The 16,968-nt window shown below is 41.7% G+C and overlaps 1 protein-coding gene and 1 long non-coding RNA gene across 10 annotated transcripts in view; one reads left to right on the top strand and one right to left on the bottom strand.

Annotated features, from left to right (window-relative positions):
• Window positions 1-16,968, bottom strand: part of PDE4B (phosphodiesterase 4B) — a 442,933-nt gene that overhangs the window by 364,907 nt on the left and 61,058 nt on the right. For 5 of the 9 annotated variants that reach the window (XM_053250551.1, XM_053250550.1, XM_053250554.1 and 2 more), the window contains 2 exons: window positions 4,904-5,016; window positions 1,058-1,293 (listed from right to left, as the gene is read on the bottom strand). In XM_053250551.1, coding sequence (XP_053106526.1) covers window positions 1,058-1,293; window positions 4,904-4,945 — 278 coding nt within the window. In that variant the 5' untranslated portion in view covers window positions 4,946-5,016. Of the gene's footprint in view, window positions 1-1,057; window positions 1,294-4,903; window positions 5,017-5,577; window positions 5,597-7,391; window positions 7,826-9,829; window positions 9,851-12,938; window positions 13,011-16,968 lie in introns of those variants that run through there. The other 4 variants (XM_053250556.1, XM_053250558.1, XM_053250557.1 and 1 more) reach the window with 4 other exon arrangements.
• The window catches only part of LOC128325102 (uncharacterized), a 32,416-nt gene that overhangs the window by 11,692 nt on the left and 3,756 nt on the right, over window positions 1-16,968 (top strand). The gene's annotated exons all lie outside the window — the stretch shown is intronic.

Below are 16,968 nucleotides of genomic sequence, written 5' to 3'. Positions count from 1 at the left end.
TATCATTGGTTATGGCACTAATCAAAACTCACAAGGGCTTTGCAAGGCAGACAACAGAAGAAAAGAAACAAAATATAGCCCTATACATGCTGGTATATGCTATTAGCAAAACAGAATTTTGATTTTAGATGACACTTTAAAATAACCAATATGAACTGAATTAAACAGTATTTCCTAATGGCTGGAAGACAGAAGTCAAAAGACAGATGACAAACCACAAACAGCTCTAGCCTAAACACTTTCAAAATAAACAAACTTCAATAAATCATTAACCCGGAATATGGGGCATGCATCTGTACTGATCCTTATGGGACACATCATTGGATACCTTTTCCTGTCTTGAAAGTTCTAGAAAGCAGGTTGGGTTTTCCCCCTTTTCAGACCCCACTTTCCCAAAGCCATCTCCTCTTCTCATTCTAAGAGCTAACATCTGACTACACAGACCTGTCTCTAAAATGGATAGTGCCACTTACTACGGTTAATTAAAATATGCCTCTAGGATCAGGCATTCCTAGCTGTCATTGTGACCAAAACAAAAACAAAAAACCCAACCCCAAACCCTTTCCCTAAAATATAAAACTTGTTCAAAATTCCAGACGACTGCTGAAGGGCAAAGCACCTCAGTTCTAGTAGTTATTATAACTGGATGTGCCATTAAAATCCAGTAAGTCAGGTCAACACCTTTTATACCATCCCCACCAGACCTTCATTATTGTTAATGGTTTTTAAAGCTCTTTCTTCCCCACATGTTCTAAAGAATTGCAAATTCATAAGCATTTATTGTTCTTCATGAAGTCAAACAAGCAAAAATCTGGTCTTCACTATTAATTCAAATAAATAAGCAGTTTCTGAACGGGAGTGGTAATTTCCACAGACATACACTTACTAGCTTCCTCTTTCCAGTATCACAAGCTACCATAATTTTGTCTAACACTAGGAAGAGTTACACAGTAGGAAACATTCATTCTACAGCTATTAAACACATATTAAACACACCTACAGTGTTCAGTATGAATCAAACCTATGTCCCAAATAAAAATCTCATCAAGCAACTTACCTGTCCTGGTAAGTGGTAATGGCAATGCTGGGAAGGGTCAGTAGAGGCAAAGTTGTGGGTCTGGAAATATTCTCTCTGTCTGGTGTTCTTGCTCTCTCACTCTGTCTCTGGGACAATGGCGGTAACTGCAAGTTACCAGAGCAGCATCTTCTTCCTCTCCAAAGATCTATGCCAAGGGTATTACTAGATGCACTGTAAGACTTGCTGAGGCTACATTCTAAATAATCTTTAGCATTCTGTCAAAAGAAATAGAAACATTGGTTATACAAAGATATAGTTTCATTAAACTAGCATATCAAGCAAGTACCATTATAAGAAGGAACAAGGAGACAATTCACTGGCATGAAACTCATATTCAGTTACATACAGAAATACATTTTTGAAAGCTGTGTGATTGGTTTCAAGATTGTAAATACAATAATGAAAGTGCATTAAGTAAGGGCCAAATGAAATGTGATGTTAATCACATAATTGCATGTTCTCTCTTTTTTAAAACTGTAAATTTCAACCAGGTAGGGGAAATGGCAATCACAATCAGGACCATGGCAAGGGAGGAGGAAGGTTTTATAACCCTTTATCCTCACACCACACTCCTGACTAAAATAGACCTCTCATGGCTGCTATCTGCATTGGAAGGCAAACGGCAAACTGCTATTAGGTCCAACTAGGAGGGAGAGCGACATCTTTTTCAGTGCTCTTGAGTTGCTACAGTTTAAAAGTTGTTGTTTTTTTAAAGTGCCAATGACATGATTAATTTTTAGCATAGCACGAATTGTTGCAGGTGAGTAAAAAAAAAAAAGTCAGTCCGAAAATGATAATAATGCCAAATTTCAGAACTTCTTGGTCATGGTTCTATGGCTTTGGAATGCCTTCCCCAAGTAGCCATGAGCAATATCATTTCCTTTCTGCACAGGAGGAAGACATTTTAAATGAGTCCATACATGTGAACCACATGGTCTTCACTTTATAAATTTTAGTTATGTTACCGCTCCATTTTTGCCATTCTGTTTTTTATTGGGTTATACATTGTAGTTTCTTTTTAAATTTGTATACTGCCCTGACAGAATTGCCTAAAGGGTGCAAACAGAAACATTTTAGATAATATTTTAAATTAATATTTTAATAAATAAGTAAATAAGGAAAGGTAAGCACATGTTTAACTCTCTCCCATTGAACAATGGGACATAAAGGTGCTTGACTTATACTGTAATATGTACAATGTCATTTTGCTAATCAATTGTAACCCTCCCACATATTAGTAATATTCACATGGTAGCTTTTTTTAAAATTCAGCACACCTTCAAAATATCATTCCATATTTTGAAAATCCCAACTGTAATTTGATGTGGGACATTGAAAGGAAAATTGAACACATTTGTAAAATGAAGAGGTGGGCTTTTCACAGAACTGAAAATCCTAGCAAAAGCTTTTGGAAGTTAATTACTGACTCACTAACACATTTTAGAGAAGTTTGTGAATGGTTTCAAGCTCACACAATTTCAATTTTCAGTATTTTAGATGCAAGAAAAATACTGTAATCACCAACTGGGAAGTATGGTTGCCCTTTATTAGATTGGAGACTGTGCAGGATATATGATGCAGGCTAATATAATTTCTTTTATTTATTTGTCAAATTTGTACACTGCCCCAAACTTTCATCTTGGAGCTGTGAAAACATACACAAAAATGTTAAAACAATTAAGGCAATCAAAAAATTAAAAACAGGTTAAAACTTAAAATTTTAAGAAGCTGGAAAAGCTTGGCTGAAGAGGTGTGTTTTCAAGTGCTTTTAAAAAATTGTCAGAGATGGGGAAGATTGTATTTCAGTAGGGAGCACATTCCACAGTCTCGGGGCAGCAACCGAGAAGGCCCATCCCCGCCAGCTGAGCTGGTGGCAAGTGGAGCCAGACCTCTCCAGATGACCTCAGTGATGACCTCTAATTGCAGATATTGTACCCAAGAGTTCAGGGGCATAGCAGGGATGGACTGGGCCCTTGGACAAAAAGCAAAGATGCACCCTTCTGGGCACCCCAACTACTTTGCTTTTCCACCCCCCACATATCTTTGCTACATAAGCACTGTAAAGACATGGCGAAAAACAAAAGATTCTCAGCCCCAACATCTCTCTCACTCCTAGGCAAATAATATCACACTCCCCCACGCAGATACTCTCTCTCTCTCTCTCTCTCTCTCTCTCTCTCTCTCTCACACACACACACACACACACACACACTTACTTGCATGCATTCCTCTGGCTCAGAAATATTTTTTAAAAAATACACACCTACTAGGGCTCTGCAGTCATATTGGCCCAATAGGAATATCGGACTGATATGCCCACTATCGGGCATTATCTTATTTCTGATACGACAGCAGTGAGCCCTGATAGTCAGAACTCCGACTAAAATCCCTGTTCTCCGATCAAAAATCCTTCTAGATCTGATAGGAATACTGGAACAAAACCAGCCCAGGGGCTTGGAGAGACTCTCTCTCCAAGCCAGCTCCAGACCTGGACTTCAAAGACTGCATAACCAAAAGGGGGGGCAAGGTAATCCCCCAGAAGTACTGGGCAAGTGGGTGCTTCCTGGGAGTTAGCTTGCTCCCCCACCAGTTTCAGCCCACACCCCAGATGTTTTCTGACAATGATTATTGGTAAAATATCAGGTTAATGACAACCTGTTACCATTAGTGTTGGGAAGGCCCTATCAGCCTCTCAGATTTGTTTTTGCAAATCATTATCAGATTGGCATTGATCCAATATGTCTGCTGCTGCATAGGACTAATACCTACTACAATCACTTCTTCTATTCATTCAACATCCATTCTATCTTTCTTATTTGCCTGTTCACATTCTCTCTTTCACACACACACACGTCAAATTTTTCCATAGGATTTACCCCAGGAGTAAGCTGATTTCACCCTAGGAGTAAGCCGGGGTCAACTCAATCGCTAAGTGAACAACTGGGGTGAACAGCAATTGCTGAATGCAATTGCTAAGGAATTTGAGATGGTAGGAGGTGGGGAGGACAGAAGAACTTGATATTATGGTTTTACCCTGTTCTTTTTAATGAGGACGGGATTCAGAAAGGGTCCCTAAGTTTCTTTAATTGAAGATCTTGTCAGTTCTGTTTCAGCTTTGGGAAGGAAGAGGAGGGTCAGGCAGCATCTCTTGCTCTCCTCATGACTGGCTAGCCGATGCTCAGTGACATTTCCTTTGCTATTGAGCCTGTAAGTCAGGCTGAGGGAGGAGTGGACTGAACCAGAGCACTAGCCAGTCAGGAGGAAAGAGGGATGCTGCATGACACTCCTCACCACCCCAGAAAAAAAATCATTAACTTAAAGCCAAGATTTATTTATTTATTTATTTATTATTAAAAAATTTATACCGCCCTTCCAAAAGGCTCAAGGCGGTTGAGATGGGTCCTCCGATCAGGAGCCAGCAGCATGCCAGTGAGTTGGGGCAGCAAAAGGAAGAGAGCAAAGACCTAGCTGTCACCCAGCCGGTGGGCCTGCTTCAATGAAGCATCCAGGGACGTTGGTTGCATACACACACACAGACTTGATTATACCTACATACCTGCAAGGGTTCAAAATTACTGTAGTCTATGCACATGTTGCTAGTTCACAGGCCCTTTTTATATTTGCAGTTCTAAATACTTACGTTTGTTAGTCTAGAACAAGGAAGAACTAAATACTTGGTCTCATATGAATAAGATTTTACAAACAAAAAGCTCCCAGTCAAGTATTTGAATCTCATTTAATCAAGGCACATTTTGGCTAGAAATAAAGTAGTCTCACTTTCACTCCCCTTCCCCACCACACACACACGTGCACACACACACTTACACTGTCTGTGGTGACAGTCATCACACTCCTACTTTTCTTCATGATAGTGATGAACAATCCTCCCGTTTATCTCAAGTACTCTTCTCAATGGTATTTCTGCCTAACCAGCAAACCTAACAGAAAAGAGAACAGAAAAACATTCTCAGTCCTTCCTGATTGATCAGTCATACATTTTTACAGCAAACAACATTGTCTTCCTGTGCTGATTTGTCACGGAAAAACTTGGGCACAGCACAATTTCATAAATGCAACTGTTTTCCAAAAACGAATAACTGACTTCAGTTGGGTGCATTGTATATTTTGGTTTTAAAAGATTGGTATCAAACAGGACTTTAAAAAACAGAGGCTCTGAATTCTTAATACATGCACAATTTTTTTTCAATTGACAGAAAGATTAACCATGACTGTTTATTACTTACTTTTCTAGACTGCAAGAACATTGCCATTTCAAACAAATATTTTTACCAGTCAGTAACAATCATGTTCCATGTTAAACAAGAGGATGGCAAGCAACCAACCACCTTTCTTGAAACCTATTGTTTCAGATCAATTACAGGAAAATTATATCCCATGATTGTGTGTGGGGGGGCGGGGGGGGACATAAATGACAGTGGTTAAAAAAAAAATGTTTTGCATACAAAAAGTCCCAAGTTTCTTGTTTCTGATATATTTACTTTAAAGGCTCATAGGCAGTAGTGATAAGAAAGTCTTCAGTCTTAGACCTTGGAAACCTGCTGACAAGAATATAGTAGTGGGTCAGACATCCCAAAGGCCTGATGCCATATAAGGCAGCTTCATGTGTCAAGTTACCAATGAACAACCTGCAAGTTGCAGTTCTTAATATGGCAGGAATTTATCAGTGCATTTAACTCGTACAAGTACTACTGTGCAATGGAAAAGCAACTGAAGTAAAAGTCAGTATTATTCATAGTGCTGACACACCAAGCGTTTCTGGGTTTAATAACTATATAAATAAAACATAAAACATGTGTCTGCTGAAAAACAGCAAGACACCTGGGCGCTTTCCAGATTAGACCCTGTAGCAGGGTCACTTCGGATCTCGGAAGTGTGTTTTCACACTTCCTGTGTTGTGACACCGCAGTCCCGACGTGGACAGCAGGGTGCCGTTCACATTTCCAATGCCCTGTTGCAAATTTAATTGCTGTGATATAGAGCTAGGACGTCGTATATCCAGGGTAAGGAAGTTGCTGGTTTTTTCGGGTTGTTAGTTGTTGCGAGACTGTTCCCCCTGCTGTTTGCATTTTCAACACGACTTGCCTGAATGAAGGCATTTTGCTGCTGTTGAGCAGCTGGTCTGGAAAGCGCCCTGGTTTGCAAATCCTTCTATTTTTTCTGAGAACACTACAATAGGAATGCACACTTCAAGACTACCCTGCAAAATACACCTCTCTCCTTTCTTAGGCAACCAGTTGTGAAACCAAAGAAACTTTGTAGCTATGCAAAGGTATGTTGGCTGGTAAAATTAAAACAGAAGTAACTTCAGAAATAACCAAAACTGCCCAAGGACCTATGAGCATCTAGCACCTATGATATGGGGGAAAGGAGGGTACAGGGAACTGGCCTCTGTGGAGGATTGGACCCTGAAGATCCTCTCCTTCCTCCTCCACACAGTTCCCACATCTGAAGGATCCTTATTTTATAGCTTTACCCATCCACCCACCCCCAACATGTCCAGCTACTACTAAACAAATATTTCCCCCTTAATAGTTATTTAAAGGCTTTAGGCACAATAGAGACTTTTTAATGCTTGGGATAATTGTAATTTATTAAAACAGAAGATGTGATGAAATGGAAATTTTTTATAACAAATAAGGCGATGTTTCTTCTATGGTGTATTACTTACTGAGTGAGTGGTATGGATTTATTATTCATTCATTCATATTTCTATACTGCTTGATATATACATATCTAGGCAGTGTACACAATCCAAATTACAATATATGAAAATAAAAAACAATTAAAACCATTTCTCAAAATAAAAACAATTAAAAACAATTTGCAGAGTAGAACAAAATAATTTCACAAGATAAAAGCAATTAAACAGTTTAAAATTATTTTTAATTAGATGCCTGAGAAAACAGATGTGTCTTGATTAGCTAAATTAGTTCAACACACTGTCCCAACTAGAGCCAGATTACCCCAGATCCTACCCACCAAAATGAATGTCTGCTATTGTAAAATTGCACTGTCACTTTAAGTGCTCCATGTTTTGCTGATATTGGCCCACCAGGTATTTGGCAATTGGAAGGAAAGCTTCCTGCCTTGAAGGTTCCTCACAGCTTTGGCCACACCAACTGAAGGCTTCCAAGTTTCCAAGTCTTTATTCTGGTCTGTATTTGAACTTCTGGACTCTAGTCATAGCAACTCCCTCTCTTACAGGTGAATCTTCTTCAAAGCTCAGGCTCTTAGCTCCTAGGTGAGGCTCAAAGTGCTGCTAATTCACAGCCACCCCTATCTCCTAAATTACCAATTCTTTTGCCTTCCCTGTCTCCTCCAGCTCTGGCTTGGTCTTCAGCCTTCTTCCTCAGGCCAGTGTTTCCTCACTGTGTCTTCCACCCAAGCTTCTTTCTGAGCCCAGTTCTTTGTGATGCTCTCTGAAATGTTAGCCCAGCTTTCTGTGATTGAAGTGTTTATCTGCAGAGACTATCATGGAAAGGTTCTTCCCATGATTGGAATGCTGGGGTGTCCCAGCCAGGGCTCTGATCACAAGGAGGATTTCTCCATAGTTACACCATGGAAAACAAGGACGTGAAGTTTCAGAGCTCATCAGCCCAGGGGCAGGACTTGTGGGTTCACTCTTGGAGATACTGTGCACAAAAATAGTGTCTCTCTAGATTCTATAGCATCAACAGAGCTTGCTTTCTAGTCCATCCATAATTCTGCCTGTGCCCTGATCAAAACCATCCTATCTCCCTATGAATCAAAGCCAGAATCAGGGGTAGCTTTATCATGATGTCATTTGAGGCAGCGGCCTCAAACAGAAAGTGTGCCATGGAGTGGCAACTACAGGCATCTCACCCCATCTCCTTCACATGGGTGTGAGATGCCTGTAGTTGCTAACTTATGGCATTGCCAATCTGCCTAATGCCACCCACCCACCTCATTTCTGCTGCTGTCACAGCCTCAGATTTTTTCCCTCACTCTGCCTCTCACCAGCCCAGATCACACCCCCTTTGCCCTTGCTGCTGCTTTCACACTGGCATGTAGCAGCATGGATGGTGCTAGCTGATTCTCCTTGTTGCCACTCTGCTGCCAAGCCAGCATAAACTCTCTCGCTTGCTCGCTCTCTGCTCTCTCCATCAGACAAGTGTTTGTATTATTTAAGTCTGTGTTGGTGGGGTGATGGTTAGCTGCTCCACCAAAGAGAAGATAGATAGATTGTCTCTTTTTCAAAAAAATAAAATATTTCCTTAGATCAAAGAATAGGTCAACATTATTGTCAAAACTGGTTAACTAAAACCTAAAATAGCTACATAGCCTGCTGACAAAAAAGAGAGAAACATTCTGTTGTTAATGTTTCTAAAAAAGAAAATAGTGGTCATGACTTCTGCTGCTAGAACTTAGAACAAGGTGACCCAATGCTCATCGTCAACCTCCATTTAAAAAACCCCAAACCAAGCTTCATTAATTTCAGCAGAAGGGAAAGTATCATTCATACTTGGTTTTAAAATAATACAATTATCACCTCTAAAACATGCGGTGAAAGACCAAATTAATGCAGTTTGTTTTGATGGTGAGTTTGCTTGAGGTAGATGCAACACTTCTTTTTGCAAGTTAGACACTAAGCTATATTTCTTGCCCTAAAATAGTCTCTTCTAAATCTAAAATGATATTTATTAGGGAAAAATTAAAATCTTAAGTTACTGAGGAGCTTAATAAACGTATGCGTTCACACACATGCCCCTTTACCTTTACAATATTTATAATACAAATTGAGAAAAACATAGAGCATATAACAAGGAAATAATATTGATCATAGAAACAAACTCTCCATCACAAACTAAAGCAGATGAGTTAGGGATAAAAGCAGAGTCCTAAAGAGTGAATTAAGAGAAAAGCTGTAGGAAGGAAAGGATTGGAATGAAGAGGATTATCCGAACACACAGATGTAATTATATCATTTATCAACTGAGGTCATGTTAGAACCATTCAGATTTCTTAATGATCAGCAGGCCTCAGGATCTAGTGGTGACTTTCAAACAAAAAAAAAAAGAATAGTATGGTCAAATCTCTTCTTTTACTGAAGATCTAAAATCCGCCTTCATGTCCTTGCAGCTCTTTATCAACTGTACATAACAGCACCAGACATTTACTGTTTTGTGGATCTGTAAGGGCCTTGCTGTATAATTGCTGGGCTGGAAGCTTTAGCATTCTGTAGTTTTAGGAGTTTTCCCTCTAGGTTACTGAAGTAGTATAGTTAACTTTGGTTACTGAATACGCCCAGTTTGTGTTATTGTATTGCTAGCTGCAATACACAGAATTGTCTAAAATGGACACAGAGGCTTGTGTATTTGTAAGCTCATTAAACAATCAAGCAACATTGTTTGGACTTAATGGAATGTGCATATTTTACAGAAACCTTCAAACTAATATTGCAACCAGAGCTTCTTCAGATAAATCTTTAGGGTATACCAGCACCTATTTATTTAACCCTATTCCTCTTCTAGAAAGGAATTTTAGAACTTTAACCTATTATAGGTCAGATTAATCTCCACCGCAATTAGACACGAGCTCCCTATACCACTGGGGCTGCTCAGCAGAGAACAAAGCAGCCCCATAATACTCCTACCAGGGAATCACTTGACAAAGGAAGGTCAATCTGGTACTAATTTGTTGTTCATCAAGTTCTCCTTCTGCTCTACACGACCACCCAATTGACTTCTGCCTGCCCAAGATGGTTACTACCTGTCCACACTCTGGTCTGAATCCTGATAGATTAAGGAAAGTACATCTGAAAATGAAAATATTTACTGTATGATTCCCCCATCCCTGCCTAAATTAATATATAAAAGCCAGACAATGAAAGTATAGGCGGAACTAGGGGGGGCAGGCAGGGCACGTGCCCTAGGCGCCACTGAGGGGGGGGCGCCATACCAGTCCCTGCCACCCCCACCCCATTGCCCACCTGCCCAGCCCCAGGGCCCCTCAGCCAATTGCCTCCAGCTCCGGCTGATCGGCAAAGAGGCCTAGGATCGGAGGAGCCTGCAAACTGCAGAGCTCTTCTCTCCCCGCCTCTCAGCCGATCGGCGGGTGGGCGGGGCTTCCAGAGAGGCCTCCGAGTAGGCCTCCCTGAAGCCTGAACTCGCAGGCCCCAAGGAAGGCAGGAAGGAGGCTGGCAGAGCTCCCTGCAGCAGACCAGACCATCCAGCACAGCTTTTGCAGGTAGGCTGTGAATTCCTTTTTGTGGTTACCCCCATATATAGGGATCTGCTTGCCATAGGGCTTTGATATTATGAATATATGATATTATTGATGAAATTGTTTGATTGTTTAATTGTAGTTTTATGATGTTTTTAATTGTTAATCATTGTTATGTTTTATAATTTTTATTTTAATTATTAAGTGATTTTAAGGTGTTTTAATGTAAACCGCCCTGAGGCTTTTGGAAGGGTGGTATAAAAGTTTTAATAATAATAATAATTAATAATAATAATATGGGGGGTGGGGTGAGACTGAGAAGTCTCTGGATATTTAATTTAAAACAGACTGAAAAATGTGCTGGCTTTCAAAACAAAAACTATCTAAAAAGGCCTATAAGTGGCTTGTTTCATGTCAGAAAATTACAAAAACTTCTTGAACAAATATTTATTCATTCATTCTTTCATTCATTTATAAATGCACTTATGTTCAAGTTGTTTTGCAACCCAGAAGTTCTGAGTGAGAACTGTGAAGCATGTGTTGTGCTTTTATTTTATTTTATTTTTCTTGTGTGTGAACTGCTCTCCAATAACTTGCAGGGACTTCAGAGTAAATCTGGCCAACATGCGAATGCAGCACCTCTATTCCAGAGGAGATGTGTGTTAAAGGGCTTTAAAAGCCTCGTGTGAAAAACCTCCTGGAATCAAACTTTACTGAATTTGTTCAGAATTCTGAGAAAACAAACACAGGCTCACCCTGCATGGTTGAAAGTCTCCTTTGCTAATCTGCAGCGAGGGGGCCATTTTAATAATTAGCGTTGCTAGTGTGTTCTAGGCATTAAAAGTAGCACAAATATATAGTACTCAATGTATATCACTATATACTGTGAAGTGTGCATGTGTGTATTCAGTGAAATGTATTTCCAGGCAGCATACTTATTTTGAAATATCAGACCTAAATCCTTGGGGGCCTGGGATGTGTGGAGGCCCTGGACTTTGAGGGGCTGGGGGCCCATTTTAAAATCTCATCTTGGCCCATTCCAACCTTGCTATGCCCCTGGCGGTCACTACACATGGGTTTCTGCACAACACCTGCACAGAAGAAACTTCCATGTAGAAAATGTGTCTCTTGTAAATTGACCGTGAATTTTCCATCCATGACTGGGATATTTGAGAGTTAGAGTCAATAATAAAAGAACAGCACACTGCTTGTGACAGGAAGGGGCAAATTACAATGATTTCTTAGTCTGGCAGGGGCTGGTTTTGGCCCTGGCAGAACTTGGCTGTCTTGCTCCTGTTGCAAATGCCTCTGTCTAGTGTGGCAAACTAATGTATCCTCCTCCCTCTTGGTGTCAAAGCAAGCACTGGTGTGGTGAATGCACATATACCCCATCATGAGCCAACAGTCATAGGAACATAGGAAGCTGCCATATACTGAGTCAGACCACTGGTCTATCTAGCTCAGTATTGTCTTCACAGACTGGCAGCAGCTTCTTCAAGGTTGCAGGCTGGAATTTCTCTATCTTGAAGAAGCCAGGGAGGGAACTTGAAACCTTCTGCTCTTCCCAGAGCGGCTTCATCCCGAGGGGAATATCTTGCAGTGCTCACACATCAAGTCTCCCATTCATATGCAACCAGGGCAGACCCTGCTTAGCTATGGGGACAAGTCATGCTTGCTACCACAAGACCAAAGGCTGGCAGGAATCATTTACCCCACCACCACCACCACCACCTTCTTCCCCTATTTTGCTAGTGGCTATTTGGGCAGGTGATCCTCTAGGACAAAGTCATGGGTTTTTTTTTAAAGAATGAGATGAGACAGAGAAAATGACACTTGGAATCCTCGCATAACTCCTGACTGTTGTTCTAGGTCTTTTGCAGAGATGGCTCATGTTTTCAGGTTTTGATCAACAACCATGTCTAGATAGTACAGTGTTCCTTTTAACAAGGATTTCCAAATATTGTTGACTACAAGTCCCATCATTCCTGTTTGGACAGGGGAGCAATTTCAGTGCTTGCCCTAGGCGCTATTTTCCCTAGTTATGCCTCTGAATGCAAGTCCTCTCTGCATGTATTACTTCTGATATAGATATATTTAAAGCACACAATCAACTGCCATTAGGAAGTTTCCAACTGTGATTTCATGATGTTAAGAGGATTTCAAAGATGCATCTTTTTTTTCCTGGCAAACCAGTCATTAAAAATGAGAAAAACTATGTTAGTCTGCTTTAGAAATTCCAGTAACTGTTTGATCTCTAACAGAAGGTACAATTATACTGCTATTGGTCCTCATTTGTTCCAGTTATGATGGGGAAATCAATACTAATTTAAACATATTACATTGCTTTCTGCCACAAGGCTTACTTTTGTGCACAGCCCAACTGAAAACACAGAAGCAATTCTTTCAATATTCCAACAGAAAATATAACCATTTTAGCCATGAGACATCTGGAATATGTTTTAACTTATTGACTATTCCGTACATACATCTATAATTTTATAGATGTAATTGTCAATGAGTTAAACCATATGCCAAATATTGTTTATTGTTATATATTAAGTCACAATGTCTATTATTAGCTATTGAAATGTTCTGTGTTTAGAAAGATGCTGAACGACAGTGGCTCTGGAAAACCATAGGTATTAATTCTACTTACAGAGCTTTCTTGCTTCAGCCTTGCACCCTCAGAAGGCCAATCTGTGCAAACCATGGCACTGGGGGGTTGCAACTAGGCAAGAAATTAGTGGAAATTTGAGACACACACTGTACTAGTGGAAGTTATTTCTGCTTGAACACCAAGCCAATAATTTTAAATATCTATCCCAGAGTGTGGCACTGATCCTAGGGAGTCATGGCATCTAGAAATGTAACCACAGCATCTTAACTAGGATATTCTCTCTCTCTCTCTCTCTCTCTCTCTCTCTCTCTCTATATATATATATATATAAAAGGCTTAGGTGGTCCGTGGCAAATGGTGTGTGGCAAGCCCCACCCATATAGTGCTTTACCATTTGGAGGTAACAGAGCAGGAGCACTGTGGTGACTGGGCAGTGGGAATTCCATATGCAGCGGAGCCTGTGAGGTCAGTTGGAATGCAGCTGTTACTGGTGAGAAGATTGTAGAGGAGAGAAGAAAATCTCTCTCTCTCTCTCTCTCTCTCTCTCTCTCACACACACACACACACACACACAGTGCGCAGGAGTCTGTGAAGAGAGGGGTTGTGAGGGAGGAAAGAGCCCCTTCAAGACAAGGAGGCTGCCACTGTATGAATTAGATGAGGAAACAAAATGTTAACGAAGTTAACATCTGTTAACTCAGGAAGGGAGAGAGAGAGAGAATTTAAAAAAGGAGGGTTAGAGTGAGTGGAGGAGAGAAAGGAGGAAGGGTGAGGCATGGCCTGGGCCTGTCAGCGGCCTGAGGGGAACAAGTGACCATGGTGGCAGTGAGGAAGGGCCCAGTCAACCGTTGTCACTCCTCAGGCCACTGGCAAAGGAAGGCAGGCAGACAAGGGATGGGCCCGAGCCTGAGCAGCCTGAGGGGAACAAGCAGCCATGGCAGCAGCAGTGAGTAAGGGCCCAGTGAACTGCTGCTTTTACTCATGCTGGGAGGAGCAGGAGTGGAATGAGGGTGGGGAGGTCTCTGGGGTTAGGGGGCTGCAGCTTGGCCAATCGGTGCCGGCAATGCTGCAGCCACAACCAAGAGGGGTGAGGGGGGTGGCACAATGGGATGGAGAAGCAACCAAGAGGGGTGAGGGGATGGAAGCACTGGGATGAAGGAGGGGAAGGAGCAGGAACGCAGCTCAGGTGAGGGTGGAAAGAACTCTGAAGAGAGGGGACTGTGGCGGGGAGTGAGGGGAGCAATCAGGTAGTAGCACGCAGATGCTCTGTGCAGGTTAAGCTAGTTCAGAAATAATATAATCTTCATTTGTTTCAGGAACCCGTTTGCTTCCTAGATTTGTTACTTGTAAAGCGGGGGAAGAAAAGCCCATTTTCCCCGCCCCATGTCCATTACAGAGTCCATTAATTTTGTCTAATGTCCATTGTCTGGCTTTTAAATTTTGGGCTGGCTCCTACATACAAATAAATAAATAAACACACACATATACATTTATATTTACATATCAGCCTGACCTATCCACAGTGTACGTTCAGTGGAATTACGCAAAACAATACTAAAATAGCAGCAGCTACTTTTCTTCCTTGCTATTAAAAAAGAAAAAAGACTAGCTTTACCTCCCACATAGAAAATACAGCCAAATATCATACATTTTATAGCTCTAAATAAGCTGGAAATTGAAAGCTAGACATGGGGAATAGCAGTGTTAAAAGACACAGAATGGGAAGAGAACCAACTAACTAATCTTCTCTTTAGTCACAACAAGGTCATGAAGAATTTTTTTTATGAGTCACGCATAGGCTTTCAATTTAAATCCAACTGTTTGTCTAGTGAGTGAGTGTGTGTGTGTACGTGTACACACACACTTAAAAGTAAAACAGACACCAAATGGTCTTCAAGTTCAAACACCTCTCTATTTGAAGTACTCTGGTGAATCTTTTCCTTCCTGGACTAGGAAAAAAAGCTTGTTTACTGTGGGCTGGTTCGGACAATGCTTTAAGTGCATGCAGCCTGTGTGCAGTAGGGGAATCAGGGCAGCATTGACTTTCCTGCCCTCTGGGCCCAGACACTGAACCAGTGGGGGCTGGTCAGTAAGGGCAGGAGGAGCTGCACTTCCCCCGCCCCACTGCCCTCCCGGGCAAACAAAAACAAACAAGCTAGTAAATGATCAGACTTACTGGCAGCCAGGGAATCCTCCAGAGCAGGGAGCTTTCTGCAGCCCCTCTTCCCTTGTCTGTAACTTTCTCTTTTGTATTCATTGGTTGAAACAGCAGCTACTCAAGCTGCTCTAGCTTCTGATTCCTAGGGGGCGCCTCCTGGTTTTGCCCCCAGGAAGAAGGGGAGGTTAAAAAAATACTCTGTGAAGCAACCAGGAATGTATTTCATTTATTTATTCTAGGGGGCAGTGCCAGGAGACACACCCTAGTAACCAGAAGCTGTAGCAGCTGTTCCATCCAATGAATACAAAAGATGAAGTTACAGACAGGGCAGGAAGGGCTGCAGGAAGCTCCCTGTTCTGGAGGATTCCCTGGCTGCCAGGAAGTCTGATCTTTTAGCTTGTTGGGGTATTTTATGTTATTTGTTTGTTTGGTGTGTGGGTGGGATGTAATCCCTGCTTTCTGTTCCTCTTTCTGCCTCTGATTTTGCCCTTCCTTTTCTGCTTTCTCTCCCCTTCCAGCTTTTCTGCCCATTTTTCTGCCCTTCCTTTTCTGCCCTCTGTCTTTCCCTCTGCTTTTTGACTTTCCTTTTCTGCTTCCTATCTTTTGCTCCTGCTTTTCTCCCTTTCTGTTTTCTTCCATGCCGGCAGGTTTGAGTAAATGCCCAAGCCCAGTGGTATGGAGGAAAGTCGGGGGAGGCTCCTACAGTACCTCAGTGACTGGGCTCTCCCCTGTACCATTGCCCACCAGCCAATATTGCACTGAACATAATGTTTTAATGTAGCTTATGCACAAAGTCCAATATACATAGACCTGAACCACATAGACATATCCAATCATATAGAACTGGTTCACAAATGACAATTCAAGGCATGAAATCCTTGAGCTGCAATCCGGCAGACCCTGATGGTGGAATTGCAGATCCCTGCATGCATTTGCTTGTGGGTTGATCTGGTTGGGGTGCCGAGGAATATGAGAGGTGCATTGGTATATGTGAGCTGGGAGACCTTCGCTCAAATCATGAGGAAAAGCATTCTGTTGCCAGTACCACTCTATTTCAGGGTAGCGCTGCAAAGCACCCCTCTATTCAATGTCTCAGAAGCACTGCATCATGGGCTCATGTTCACTGAAGACTGAACCTTTTACCCTGCCTAAGCTAAAGAGGCAGTATTGCATTCACAAGTAGTCGCTTGCATGAGTAAGTATGGGGCAATGTGCCTAGGTCAAACAAGCAATCTGACTTAATAGGACATCCCCCATCCCTTTCTCTTACAGAGAGGCATCAGCCTGAAAGCAGACTCTATTTCAAAGAAATAAACTAATCAGGGAGGAATTTCCTCACCTAGGCACTTTCCAGACTAGCTGCTAAGCAGCAGCAAAATGCCTCTGTTTGGGCAAGTGACATTCGGAACGTAAGCAGCAGGGGGAGTAATCTCGCAACAGCTAACAACCCGACAAAACAGCAACTTTCTTATGCCGGATATACAACGTCGTTGCTCTAAATTGCAGCAGTTAAATTCGCAACAAGGGTCTCATCTGGAAAGCGCCCAAGTCAGACAACAGTTTGAAACACTCCTTTTAGGAGTAGCAAAGATATGGTACATTTCCCAACTTGTTATCAACAACAAAGTGTCTGGGGAGGGCTTAGTGGAGAAGTGGCCCATAAAACGAAGAACTTATAATCTTTTACACATGAAGACATCCCGATCTTGAGATATGCAACCGAGCTCAGCTCCATTCACTAAATGAAGCACATCTGCATAGCTTCATATTTGTCTTTTCTAGGGCAAAATCCACTCAAAGTGACTCAGTCCAACTAGCAATGGACACCTTTGTTTTGCACAAACATCCTTGCCCTACAGAGAATGGGAAGCCCCCTTGATTGATTCAATTCAAGCATCAGGGTATGATTTT

Source organism: Hemicordylus capensis, chromosome 4 (genome assembly GCF_027244095.1).
Source record: "Hemicordylus capensis ecotype Gifberg chromosome 4, rHemCap1.1.pri, whole genome shotgun sequence".
Lineage (NCBI taxonomy): Eukaryota > Metazoa > Chordata > Lepidosauria > Squamata > Cordylidae > Hemicordylus > Hemicordylus capensis.
Note: the sequence above shows the minus strand (reverse complement) of the source record. Positions and strands in the feature narration are given on the sequence as shown.